At 39.8% G+C, this 13,840-nt stretch overlaps 1 protein-coding gene across 3 annotated transcripts in view; it reads left to right on the forward strand.

Annotated features, from left to right (window-relative positions):
• The window catches only part of ARFGEF2 (ARF guanine nucleotide exchange factor 2), a 51,565-nt gene that overhangs the window by 23,777 nt on the left and 13,948 nt on the right, over window positions 1-13,840 (forward strand). For 2 of the 3 annotated variants that reach the window (XM_083618309.1, XM_083618310.1), the window contains 17 exons: window positions 296-407; window positions 818-1,023; window positions 2,443-2,527; window positions 2,626-2,797; window positions 5,160-5,311; window positions 5,626-5,754; window positions 6,181-6,339; window positions 7,502-7,649; window positions 8,121-8,220; window positions 8,817-8,857; window positions 8,950-9,119; window positions 10,355-10,506; window positions 10,624-10,796; window positions 11,582-11,742; window positions 12,515-12,645; window positions 12,750-12,879; window positions 13,344-13,479. In XM_083618309.1, the coding sequence (XP_083474435.1) occupies window positions 296-407; window positions 818-1,023; window positions 2,443-2,527; window positions 2,626-2,797; window positions 5,160-5,311; window positions 5,626-5,754; window positions 6,181-6,339; window positions 7,502-7,649; window positions 8,121-8,220; window positions 8,817-8,857; window positions 8,950-9,119; window positions 10,355-10,506; window positions 10,624-10,796; window positions 11,582-11,742; window positions 12,515-12,645; window positions 12,750-12,879; window positions 13,344-13,479 (2,357 nt within the window). The remainder of the gene's footprint in view (window positions 1-295; window positions 408-817; window positions 1,024-2,442; window positions 2,528-2,625; window positions 2,798-5,159; window positions 5,312-5,625; window positions 5,755-6,180; window positions 6,340-7,501; window positions 7,650-8,120; window positions 8,221-8,816; window positions 8,858-8,949; window positions 9,120-10,354; window positions 10,507-10,623; window positions 10,797-11,581; window positions 11,743-12,514; window positions 12,646-12,749; window positions 12,880-13,343; window positions 13,480-13,840) is intronic. The other variant, XR_014549154.1, reaches the window with a different exon arrangement.

Below are 13,840 nucleotides of genomic sequence, written 5' to 3' on the forward strand. Positions count from 1 at the left end.
GCCATTAATATCCCTTAAAATTATACAGTGCTGTTAATATATTTCTATATGAAGTCCTGGGATTTCCAGTTCAGGTTTAACTCTGGTTTGTAGTTCATAAGTTTTTAATTGTACATTTTAGAAAGGGGCCTGCTAGGGCTGCAAGAGAAAGTCAAAATATTATAAAATTAATAACAATTATGCTAAACTTTATTGTTTTCTGATATTTTCTGTCAGTGTTTGAGAGTTCAGGAGACTGTTTTTCTGCATCAGATTGATCTATCCTTTTCCTCCTTGTCCTGTCTCTAAACTATAGGTTTAATAAAAAGTCCAAGAGAGGACTGCAGTATTTGCAGGAACAGGGAATGCTTGGAGTAACAGCAGAAGACATAGCACAGTTTCTGCACCAAGAAGAGCGCCTGAGTTCTGTAAGGCTGAATCTTACATTGTTCAAAAATCACACGCTTTTGTTAATGCTATACACATACATGCTTTTCACAGCTGTTTCCATGTGGGGATGTGAGTGTGTAAATATCACACTAATGAGGCTTTTGGTGGCGTTTCGGGACCAGGCATTGATAACCAGATTGACAGCTAATGCTACTTAATGGAGTGACAAATGTCCTTAATCACTTCATTATAATTAATTAAATTTGTATATGCCTTTCCTTCAGAGATCACAGAGCGGTTCACAACATAAAGTGAACGTGATGGTGAAACATGATGATTTTGTAATGTAATATATTTGGATTGTAAGAGGGGAAATTATCAAAGTTGCTACCTTTACAATATTTCATACATTTCTTTTTCTTTCTTTCTTTACTTTGTTTTCTGTTAGAGCCAGGTGGGAGAATTTCTGGGGGACAGTAACAAGTTTAACAAGGAGGTGATGTACGCCTACGTAGACCTGCTTGATTTCTGCGGAAAAGACTTTGTCTCTGCTTTACGCATATTTCTGGAAGGATTTCGGTTACCTGGTGAAGCTCAGAAGATTGACAGACTAATGGAAAAGTTTGCTGCTAGATATATTGAATGCAACCAAGGGTAACTTGAAAGATATTGGCAAATCATAATAGAAATGAGTGCATTTTTGGAAGCAGCGGTTGGGAGAAGATATAGTTTAGTAAGACGAGCCAGGTAGCCTTACTCATCCAGCTCATCAAGCGAAAGCAATTTGTAGAATACCATGCATAGAATACCATATTATTCAAAAATAGGATATGGCTGACATATTCTAAAAGCAAAACCTTTCTGTAGCCAGACCATAGAATCCTAAGAAAATGAGGGAAGTGTATCTGTACCTAAGGGAGAACTGATTCATAAGCTGATATTGCTATTCTGGGGTCAGTGGCTGTATATTCCAGGCATTGCATCAGGGCTTGGGGGACTCCTAACTTTTAGAATCCTCAACACCTTGTTTTTATTATATATGAGAATTTCCCCCCTCCCCAATCAATTAGAACTTGGCTGCAACTTTGAAAGAAACCAACCGGAAGCCGGACTTGATGAATACTTCAAACAGGACCACCTTACATAGAATAAGTTCACTTGTTCCTGACATAGCTTAAGTCACCTATCCAGTAGGGATGTTTAAGGCTCTTTATTATTTACGCACATACACTTACATCATGAACATTATGTTTCAGTTCCAGTATAAAAATGATATTAAAAACAGTAGAAAAATATAGTAGATTTAAAGTATTTTCTCCGATTCCCACTCTCTTACTGGGAATTTGTGCAATAAGATAATTGAATATCTTAATAACAAAGCATTTTTTTCCTCCGTCCTGAAAACTCTAGGCCTAAAAATAAATTTAAAACTAATTGTTTCTTTTCCGCCTGTCTCGCCTCAAGGCACTCATTTTTTCCTGACTGACATTATTTCCAGTGTTTCAGAACAATCAAGGTCAGTGATTAGGCCTCAGACAGGGCAAGGGTGCACAGAGAATGCTGAAACACAAAATTCAGAGACAGACAAACCATGTTCCTTGCTCTCATTTCTGTCAGGTCAGGACAATTACCATTTTTTTTCTGATGGAAAACTGGTGAGGGGTACCGCACCTGAATTACCTTCTTTTTTTAAAAAAAAAGCCATTCATACAATCAGTAATTGCCTGAATGGCACTGCATCTAGTTTGACCCTTGATCACTGGGGAGACATTGGATTTGGAAGAGCTCAGGAAGAATCTGGCTGCTGGTTCTCAGTGCTAGATATTCTGCAAGCATAGCTATTTTCTGGATGAACATGGTGATAATTGTCCTACTTGGCAGTTCCCTGTTGATATTTTGCCAAATTGTTACGGACTCCGGAGCAGTCTGTAGTCACAGCTCAATGAACAGCGTGTACATTTCAGTAGGAAATGCTATAATAGAGTTTATAATGGTGTTTTGAAAATGCACATATGAAGAGATGATAATAACAATACCTAGGATTCTAAAAACCTGATTTTCTTTCTTTTCCAGTCAAATTCTGTTTGCTAGTGCCGACACAGCTTACGTTCTAGCATATTCTATTATAATGTTGACAACAGACTTGCACAGTCCCCAGGTATGTGTGTATCTATATAATGATACAGAATGGTTGCAAATGGGCTTCTAAGTAACTCACAACTTCTTTACCAGCTTTTGACTGTTTTGCCATAACAGGTGAAGAATAAGATGACGAAAGAGCAATATATAAAAATGAATCGTGGGATCAATGACAGCAAAGACCTTCCAGAAGAGTATTTATCTACCATCTATGATGAAATAGAAGGGAAGAAAATTGCAATGAAGGACGCGAAAGAATATGCAATCACACCAAAGTCTACTAAGCCAAGTATGATGTTTTAACCCAGAACCCTCAATAATCCTAGGCTTTGGTTTAGTATGTTTTCATTGTTCAACTTGCTAATTTCCTATTGTTGGCGCAGAAGATACTTAGAATAACCAAGGCGGTATGGTGGACAGAGGATATGGCCTAAGGAAGTCTGGGTTCAGATCCTTGCTCTGGCATCACTTGGCTCACTTTGGGCCAGTGTATCTTTTAGCCACAGCTGCCTCAGAAAGTTGTTGTGAGGGTGAAACAGTCTTAACTCATATGCTTCCAGTCTGGGCTTCTTGGAGGAGGAGCTGGTTCCAGATGTTGTGGAAACAAGAGGGAAATAGTCTGTTGCTGGTCTGGCTGACCTTGCATTGGAGCAGGTGCTTTAGACTTCGCAGGCTTCCTTTCCTGCCCCAAATTCCCCTTCAAAAATTTTGGACTACAACTCCCATCATCCCACCATGCCTATTGACCATCCTGACTGGGGCTGGTTGCAGTTGTTGTTCCAAACATCTGGAGGACACCAGGGTTGTTCCAGGCCTATGATTCTGTGTTCGCTGAATGTTCAGCAGCACACCTCTGTTTACCTGGTGGAGTTAGGTGGGAGATTGTTTCAAGCTGACATATAAAGTCCTTTTACTTCATGCTGTCTGTAGAAGATTGAAATGAGATAAACAGCATGCTCCTGTACTTACCTTCTCAGTAGTAAGTCCCACTGAGTCCAAGAGGACTTGCTCCCAGATACATGTATGTAGGATTGCAGCCTAAAAGTCAAACCACTGCCACAGGAAAGAGAAAGTACAGGAATATAGCTGCTTAAAACAGATGATCTCTTCTTAACGCATAGCTCAGTTGAGGAGGCTCAGATGAGGGGAATGAGATTCTTGTGGCTGCCTCGGAGGAAAGCTTCACTGGCATGTTAAGCTGCCCACCCTGCTGGGTGAAGTGATTCCTAAGGGCTGGGCTTAAGAAAACTGTAGTCACCGAGTGGTCATTCTTCCCACATCATCATCATCATCATTTTATTTGTATGCCGCCTTTCCACAGTTAAAACAATGCTCAATATGAAAAAATTTACATAGTTACAAACATGGCAAAATACTCATAAAAATAAATAAAACACATCAAAACTACATAACCAAACTCCATAGAAAAAGAAGTATCTGTCTTCTGACATGAATGAGGACCACAGAACCAGAGTCAAAACGTGGAGGAAAAGATCGGATAAGGAATTATGAAAAACATTGATGATGATGAGAGGCAGGACTGTGATGCTGAAAGCGCTTCGGAATTCAGACCATGGGAAGCCAAAACAAAAATTATTACAATTTGGAAGACAATTGGATTTTTTTTAAATTTTAGTTTTTTATTTTTATTGGATTGGATTTGATTTGATATGTTAATTAGATGTATTTATTGGAAAATTAATAAACGCTTTAAAAAAAACAAAAAACTACATAACCAAACTGAACAAACTGAACATAAAAATTAAGTTACAAAAGATTAATATCAATAACAGCAAAAACTCCCAAAAAAACTTTCCCCAAAATACCCCGTCAAGTGTCTCCGTTCCTTTGGGGATGTCTTTTTCTGCACCCCCTCCTCCCATCACGACCCAGATAAAGCAGTAGTAATGGTAGTAACAGTAAAGCATATTGCGTATGGCTGAGTCTAAGTGAACATCGGTAACAGTCTTCTGTTACCTCCTTCAAAAAGCTGTGCTGGGAGCTGTGGCAGCAGAACAACAGACTGACAGCAACCGTTGCTCACTCAAACACTGCAGGATTTCTTCACATTTATCTGAGGGAACAAAGCAATTGTGTCAGTTCTTTTCCCCACTTCTGCAACAGGGTTAAAAAAGGTCAAAATGAAGCAGCACCAAAAGCCTTATTTTCTTGCTGCACCTGCTTGGGGCCAACCAGAGTAATACAACTTGAATAGTGGGTCATTTGCCACTTCTAAAATGGCAGATAAGGTTGAATCAGCACTGGTAAGCATCATGGCTTCATCAAGGAGTAAGAGTATAATTGTTATAATGTTTAACTGAAACTGAGAGTTTCTGAAGGAATGATATGGTCTGAGTATGAAATGTATGATTTAGATTGGTCTTTTCTGGGAAGTGAAGCAGAAACATAATGAAAATGAATTTATTATATCCTCAGTATAATAATGAAAATGAATTTATTATATCCTCGGTATTTAATATGTTCAATTATGCATGGATTTCTTAAGTTGCACATAAATTTCTTGGTGGATATGGGAAGAAGGATCTGTTTTTTAAAGACTACATACTCTTGATTTGTCTGGAATGTGGCATAGGTGTGCCAAAAGATATTTAATGCAGCTTTATGGGGGGTTTGGGTTTTGTTTTTTTTAGATGTAGCCAGTGAGAAGCAGCGACGGTTGTTGTACAACCTGGAGATGGAGCAAATGGCAAAGACAGCTAAAGCTCTAATGGAGGCCGTAAGCCATGCAAAGGCACCTTTTACTAGTGCAACTCACCTGGATCATGTCAGGCCCATGTTCAAAGTGAGTATGGAACTGAAGTCATGGAAACCAGAGGTCAGACTTCCTAAGCATCCTTTTGTCTTGGGACCATATTTGCACAGCATTCATTTAAGAAACAGTGGGTTTGCGGGGCTGTGCAGTGATAGACTTAACATGTGTGAAATAACAGCGGGGAGAAGGTACAGTCAGAAGATAGTCAAGAATGTCGAAAGTATTGTAATGTTCCTGGTCTATGTCACATTAAATAACTTTCTGGGGCAAAATATGGTTGGGTTAAAAAAGCCAAATTGACTAAAGCCTCCCCCTTCTTCCTCTCCCCGTCCTTTTTTAAATAGCTTGTGTGGACTCCGTTACTGGCTGCTTATAGCGTGGGTCTTCAGAACTGTGACGACACTGAAGTTGCATCCTTATGCTTGGAAGGAATACGCTGTGCCATCCGAATAGCCTGCATTTTTGGCATGCAGGTTAGTATAGAGTAGGCTTGCTGTATGTAGTAGGGGTGTGCAAAAAGAGTTGTATGAATCCTCAACCCAGGAACCAAAGCCATCTGTCAGATTTGGGGCTTGTTTGAGCCAAAGCAAGATCTCTCCAAAATGCACACTGAACTAGAGATCTTCAGAGATTTTGATGTTTAGAAAACACTGGAGAATATCCGTCCTATTCCCTGTTCACTTGCTTTAAGAGATTATTCCATCCACAGAACTCTTTCTTGTCTGGAACCATATCCAAGTTAGCCACATGCCATCACTGAGTAACATGCCATCTTCACTCCATGTTCTTATTTCCTGAGATACATGTTTTTGGCGGGAGTGGTGGGGGTGAGGAATGCAACATGCCTGTCTTTTACCATGGTTTATTTCTGCTTCTGAATTTTCCTTCTTACATTTTAGCTTGAACGGGATGCTTATGTGCAGGCACTTGCCCGCTTTTCCTTGTTGACTGCCAGCTCCAGCATCACAGAAATGAAACAGAAAAACATAGATACAATTAAGACCCTCATTACAGTGGCCCACACTGATGGCAACTACCTTGGAAATTCCTGGCATGAGGTAAGAAAGCACGTGCTTGTGTGCTGTGTGCTGTCAATTTTGAAGAAGTGTTACTGTATCTGACTGATCTGCTGATACAGGTTCTACATATTCATGCATTTCTGTAGTCTCAGAATTGATGCAGAAAACCTCTCATTGCATTTATATGTGGAACTAATCCCAGTGGGGCTTGCCTTTGGCACCAGATTTTAACAGCGCCAAATAAGAGTCCTGCTTTCCAAAGAGCAATTGGAATTGCATTCTGATAGTCTAGATGGTTCCTTTGAAGCTGTGTCTTTCTCTGCCCCACACTTGACATAATATATGACGACATGTATGGGGTGACTGTGGCTTGGGGAAAACAGTCTCTCTGGGCCTAATGAGACCTGTGAGCTAGACGTTCTCCACTGCTAAGGTACACAAAGCAATTCTGTAAATGTGCCCTGCTCATTGCCAATCCTAGGAAAAGTGAATTTCAAGACAGCATCAACTTTTCTGGGATATGGGGGTTTGAGGTTCCTTGAGATGGGCTTGTCAAAAGAAACCAAACATTTCTTTCTCCATAACTGCCTTCCACTTTTCAAAATGCCTTATCAGTTTCCTTAAAGTGCTAATTGGCTCTGTCTGCTAGACAGAGGACCCACAATGAAGAATGAAATCCTCTCTATCTGCCCAACTATATATTAGGTGAATTGTAATTCCAAGGGTTTAACCTAGCTGGTCCTGAAATTAGCATTGCAAATTTAATCCTGCTGCCCCATGACTTTATTGGGCCAATGTGTCAAAAGCTATATTTTGGGGAAGAAGGGATTGTGGCTTAGTGGTGTTGCAAGCAAGAAGTCTCAGTTTCAGTCCCTGGCATTTCCAATTAAAATGATCGGGTAGGAAACTCCTTTGGCTGAGAACCCAAAGAGCTGCAGCCATCCGTAGTAGACAGGAATTGGCTAAATGGACAATCTCGCCTGGATTGCATACACATGTCAGAACTGCAGTTTTTGAAGTGGAGCAGATTCCACGGCCGGAGTGGAACATTGAGTGCATGCACAGCATTTCCGTAGCATTAGAAGTGAATGGGGATGTGTCTGACGACGTGGAGTGTGGAATTTGCATTGGAGGCATTTTCTTGGTTCTGCAATCTGTAGCTGCTGACTTCAGTACTGAAATGCGCATTTGTTTTCATTAGATCTTGAAATGTATCAGCCAGCTGGAACTAGCACAGCTCATAGGGACTGGGGTTAAAACACGCTACCTGTCTGGATCTGGGCGCGAAAGAGAAGGGAGCCTCAAAGGCTTCACATCTGGAGGAGAAGAGTTCATGGGTCTTGGACTAGGTGAGAATATTAGCCTTGACTCTGTCTGTTCTCATGCCTAAGGATCCAGGTTAATTAAATAAAGGCATTTGTCATCATAACAAATTACCTGTTTCTTGATTTCAGACTGCTTTAACCTTAAAGACCCTCTGTTTAAAGTAATTAATGACAGTGGCTCGTTGAATTGCTGGTTTGGAAATAAGAAACAAGGGTAGATGATTAATTATATATAGCTCATGCAGGGTGATATATTTGTTCATGTCATTTTGGGAACAGGAAATAAAGCTTTCCTTAACTATTGTATCACATACAATACAGTATTTTATAAGAGGACCACTTTGGTGGGTGAATTCTCAGACCGCTAGATGCTGTTATTCTTTGAGCCTGCTCCTTTGATTTTATAGTCTATAATTCAACTGGTATTGGTAGTTCACTGATGGTAATATATTTCATGTTAGATTTAACAATTATTGTTGGTTTCTTCCTAACTAGGTAACTTCGTTGGCGGAGGTGTTGATAGAAGGCAAATAGCCAGTATTCAGGAATCTGTGGGAGAAACCAGTTCGCAAAGTGTGGTGGTGGCAGTAGACAGGTATTCCAGTGACCTTAAAAAAAATGAAATATTGAAGGGCTTACTATCACTATTATCACAACAGGCTGTGGCACAGGTTTTTAGATACAAACCATAATTTTAACTCAAGCTTATAATATTAACAGTTTCCTGGTCTCTAATGCAGAGTAGTTAAAGATACCAAAGAAAGGGATTGAATAGGGATCAGAAGTTGGGACTTAAGAGCAGAGAAATTGTCTTTGCTATTGTTGGATGCCCCTGTCCTCCCCATCTTAAAACAGCACGGCACATTTTACCCTTCCATAATTAGTTTGGAGTTGCATGAAGTGAAGACTTTCCTATTGCAGTTATTGGTATGATTTTTATATACACACATATATACATTTACACATATACATATAGTTTTAAATTCTATCAACGTTTAATTGTTTTTAATTATTGTTTCTTCTATGCTTTTAACAGTTCCTATTTTTTCTGTATGCTGCCTTGAGCCCCATCAGGAAAAACAGTTTCTTCATTCTAGCACCACATAAATTTACGATAATATGTACAGTAATGGGCTTTCCCAAATGTTCTGCTTCTTGAGAATTAACTCTATATCTCAATTTATCCCACAGAATATTTACAGGTTCAACCAGACTGGATGGAAATGCTATAGGTATGTATGTTGGGGGGGAATACCCTAAGGTGAATAATAATTGCTTTGTACCATTTCAGGCTTACTGACATGTTTGGTCTCAAAATTTTCAGTGGACTTCGTTCGGTGGTTGTGTGCTGTTTCCATGGATGAGTTAGCTTCCCCTCACCATCCACGCATGTTCAGCTTGCAGAAGATTGTTGAGATCTCCTATTACAACATGAACAGAATTAGGCTGCAGTGGTCCAGGATATGGCACGTCATTGGAGATCATTTCAATAAGGTATTTCAGTATTTGAAACCTATTTCCCTTTCTGGTTCAAACACCCAAGTTAGCATGCACACAACTGCTTCATTTCAAGACCCATCAAATTTACATGGCAATCTCTGATGGCATCAAATGAAATATAGACTCAGGTTGATCAAGATGGACTTGGAATCCACTCTGCCCACACTAGTAGGTAGAAAAATATTGCCGGCAGCTCCTATATAAAGCTTGACTGGCAAAACTGCAACTCTGCAAAGGCACACCCTTTGTTAATAGGAAGATCCAAGGGGTCTGGAGGTAACATGCAGCACCTGGGCAAAATTACAGACCATTTTTAGCATAGACACCAATTTCTGTTGGACATGACTTATTTCTTGGCCAGAACTCCTGAGTTACACAACCTTGGAATTTGGATGATCCCAATTATGGAATTGAACAGTGTTATGAAAATGTGTTAAGCCTGTAAGAAGAAACAAAAAGTTTAAGAAGTTGAAAGCCCTTTAGGGTGTGGTTGGACTTCCTATTTTCAGGCATGGACAGTTAGCTTTCTCCCTTACTGCTCCTTGTCAGCGCAAACAGGCTTGGTGCGATACAGAGTCTGCATTTCTTTTTTCCTTCTTTTTAAAATATATAGCCTTTTATATTACCGTGTGTCTTTCCTTAATGACTGGCTTGTCATAATTGTGCTCATAGTTTCTGGATTTATGTCTTGATCATAAACAAAATTACAGGGAAACAAACACTACTCCGATTGATGATATTTACTGCCAAGCTCATTTTGATACTCTGCAAAGATTTGTGATGTATTTTGAGAATACCTTGATCGGGGTGGGGGGCCTGTTTCTGCCCACGGACAGTCTTTAAGGGGCACATGCCAGCTATGGGCAGAGGCAAAAGGGGCTGGGACAGTGGGCATGAATTACACCTTTTCATAGTGGGTTGCATTCCATCCTGGCAAAAGTACCCAAGAAGGGCCTAGAGCAGGGCCACTGAGTAGGGATGGTCTGTGAAGGAGAGGATGCCTGGGAAGTGTGGCATAGCCTAGGAAGAGTTCCAGTGGCTGAATAGAGAGACCCAGAGGGCCTGAGGTTCCCCAGTCCTGCCCCAGGCTGTTACTGACTGTCTTCTTAGCGGCATCATGCCAGTCATTGTTCTATGGACCAATCAGGTTGCAGGGCTGTATTTGTATAGCCCAAATTTCACTGGATATGCACTTCTTTTGAGAGAATGCCCGTTTCTCCTTTTAATAGGTTGGTTGCAATCCTAATGAAGACGTGGCCATCTTTGCAGTTGATTCATTGAGACAGCTGTCAATGAAGTTCCTTGAGAAGGGAGAGTTAGCCAACTTCCGATTTCAGAAAGACTTTCTGAGGCCATTTGAGCATATCATGAAGAAAAACAGGTTCGTCCTAATAACTTGAAATGTAAATGTGTTCTTTTATGCCAATGCAGATCCCTCAGGCCTCATCATACACGATACCACAAATAAGTCAGTAATTATTATTTTATTTTTCTTCAGGTCTCCTACAATTCGAGATATGGTAATACGCTGCATTGCTCAGATGGTAAATTCTCAAGCTGCTAATATTCGCTCAGGGTGGAAAAATATCTTCGCAGTATTTCATCAAGCGGCGTCTGATCATGATGGGAATATTGTGGAGCTGGCGTTCCAGTCAACGGGACATATAGTTAGTAAGTAAATTTCAGCAAGACTAATGTGCCAAATGATGATGGTAGAGACCAACCTCAACATTTTGAAACAATGACTTGTAGTATTTATGTTCTCACATGTACTTCAAATAATATTTCTCCCTCTCTTTACCTTCTAGAAAATGCTGGGTGGGGGTGCTCCTTGATTTTGCTGTTAAGGAAAACACATTTTAAGAAGGGATTGAAAAGCTCCTTATGAGAACAGAGAATCCAGCAGCCCACAACTCACTGAAAGCATTGTATGATGTAGTTGTGTCAAACAAGTTCACTTTCAGAAACTGCCCATATTGTGTGACACCAGCTCTGGCACAGCGAGGCTTGCTGTAAATCTCTGCTTACCCTTAGGTGAAATCCCTGCCTTGCCCACAGGTTTGTATGGGTTCCTGGGGTCTTCTGGATGGCTTTCCTCCCTTTTAAGACTGATTGGATTAGCAGTGGAAAGTTGCTGACAAAAGAAGTCCCCTGCAATTGCAATAAATTTCAACACACCTACTTACCTCGCTGGACCACCATACATAACTGCTGGACTTTGTGATGGGCTATAACTCATGCAAGTTGTGCAGGCCTGGTGCGATGGGTCACCTCCTAGAATTGCAACCATCTTGCAATCAGCATTTATTATATAGAAGGGCAAATGTTTGTATCGCAATGTAACTCCAAGCCCTGTTGACCTGATCTGCTTATGTATTTGTATACCAACTGTATTCTAAAGCAGAGCAGAAATACAAAAGTAGTGATTTGTCTTTATTTCACATTTCCCTCTGCAGCCAATATTTTTCAACAGCATTTTCCTGCAGCAATAGATTCATTCCAGGATGCCGTAAAATGTTTATCAGAATTTGCCTGTAATGCTGCCTTTCCAGACACCAGTATGGAAGCAATTAGACTTATTCGTTATTGTGCAAAATACGTTTCAGAAAGACCTCAGGTACTTTCCTCCCCTCATTTGTATTTCTGTGCTTTTTCAGAGACTCAAAAACATTTTCAGTAACGGAACTCACTCCCAGGCATGTCTGCCTTCCTCATTCCCTAAAGACCATTAGGCAACAAGGCAAGGCAACCCTATTCCAGCAAGCCTTTTGGATATGCTGACTGCTTTTTTATGACCACTGTTTGCTTCTTTTTTACTGTTTTGTGCTATTGGATTTTATTGATTTTACAAACTGTTTCAATTTTGTAGTTTGTTTTCTGAAAAAAGAAACATGAAAGACCAATTTGTATCAAATGATTTTATAAATGATTTTAGTAATAGCAAATATATTATGCCACAGACCTGCTTTAAATTAAGCCTGCACTGGTTATTATTGGGTAACAGCTTCTTAAATCATACTCAGAATAACATTGTGATTGACATCAGCCTATTGATTTTAACAGACCTACTCTGAGAATGATTTTGTTGGATGGCACCCATTATATTTCAGCAACTCTATCAAATCTTAGTTTCTTCCTCCTCCCACATCTCAAATTAAATATGAATGGGGAATCTACCATTTTTGCCTAGTGGCTTGGGCAGAAAAATGTCCCACTAGGAGGGATATTATTTTTTTTTGTGAGGTTACGGAGCGATTTGCTTGTGCGTGAAACATTTTTAAAGTGTGTTTTGTCTTGCTACTTTTCTTTGCATTTCTCCGTTCTTTAGCAAGACCTGACTGAGTGGCTTAAGTGTTTGTACTGAACTACCAGCTCTTGTCTATTCACAGGTTTTGAGAGAGTACACAAGTGACGACATGAATGTGGCCCCTGGGGACAGAGTTTGGGTTAGAGGCTGGTTCCCCATTTTATTTGAACTTTCTTGTATCATCAATCGGTGCAAGCTAGATGTGCGGACGAGGTAATGAAACATCATCTTCTTCTTTTTTTGGTTCTGCCCAGTTATTAATGTTTTTCCCTGTTAACTTGTATTGTCTTATTACTGCTTTCCCCTCCATGTTGTAGAGGCCTAACGGTTATGTTTGAAATCATGAAGAGCTATGGCCATACCTTTGAACAACACTGGTGGCAAGATCTGTTTCGAATTGTGTTTAGGATATTTGATAACATGAAGCTTCCAGAGCAGCAGACAGAGGTATTGGAAGCCATTTTATAGAAGTAAACAATATTAAAAACAGAAATTGAAGTCAAACTTTGATCTAGTAGGATGTTATTATTCCTTTTTGGGGGGGGGGATTGGAATTGCAGAGCCTGAGGCTTTTCTACCTGAGGTAGCATGCTACAAGGGCAAAGGTTTATGTTCTATGTTGTCCTTGCCCAAGTTGAGCAAAAATGTTGGGCCACTCTGTGCTTCAGTAGGCAGTCTAGTTCTTGCTACTTACAGTATATGGTGCTTCTTGGGTTAGCATAAACAAAAAATGGCAAGTTACTATCCTTAGGAGCTTGCAGTCTTATATTTTTACAATGGGAAAGGGGGAACACGTGGAGGCAGCCTTTAAATTTATAAGCTTTATTGTGCTTTTCAATATTCAATAAGAACTTTTCCCAGTGAGCGGTATTTTCCAAAAAAAACACAAGGTCTGCTTTCTCTCTTGACAGAAATCTGAATGGATGACTACTACATGTAATCATGCACTTTATGCAATCTGTGATGTATTCACTCAGTTCTATGAAGCTTTGAATGAGATTCTTCTTGCTGACATATTTGCACAGTTACACTGGTGTGTAAAACAAGGTAGCTTATTTACATACATGTCACTTTATTCTCTGGATGGATGAATTGGTCAAATTGTCTCAATTTCTAATTTTTCAAATCTTCTAAATTCGGTTTGTCCCACCTAAGCATCAGCTTGCAGTTTTTACCTAGTAAAATTCATTTTTTTAAAAAAAAATTTTTAAATTAATTTTACATATAATCACAATACGTAACATCGTGTCCTCTTATTAAGTCTCTTGGCTCAACCGAGCCTAAACGACTTCCCTCCCTCCCTCCTAATGGTTTACAAAATTAAATTTTACTTTTTTGCATTTCACTTCCTTTCCTAGTCCTATTATATCATTACTTAAGATATTAAATTGCTCAACCTGAATAGGTA

This window comes from Podarcis filfolensis (assembly GCF_964270895.1).
Source record: "Podarcis filfolensis genome assembly, chromosome: 6".
Lineage (NCBI taxonomy): Eukaryota > Metazoa > Chordata > Lepidosauria > Squamata > Lacertidae > Podarcis > Podarcis filfolensis.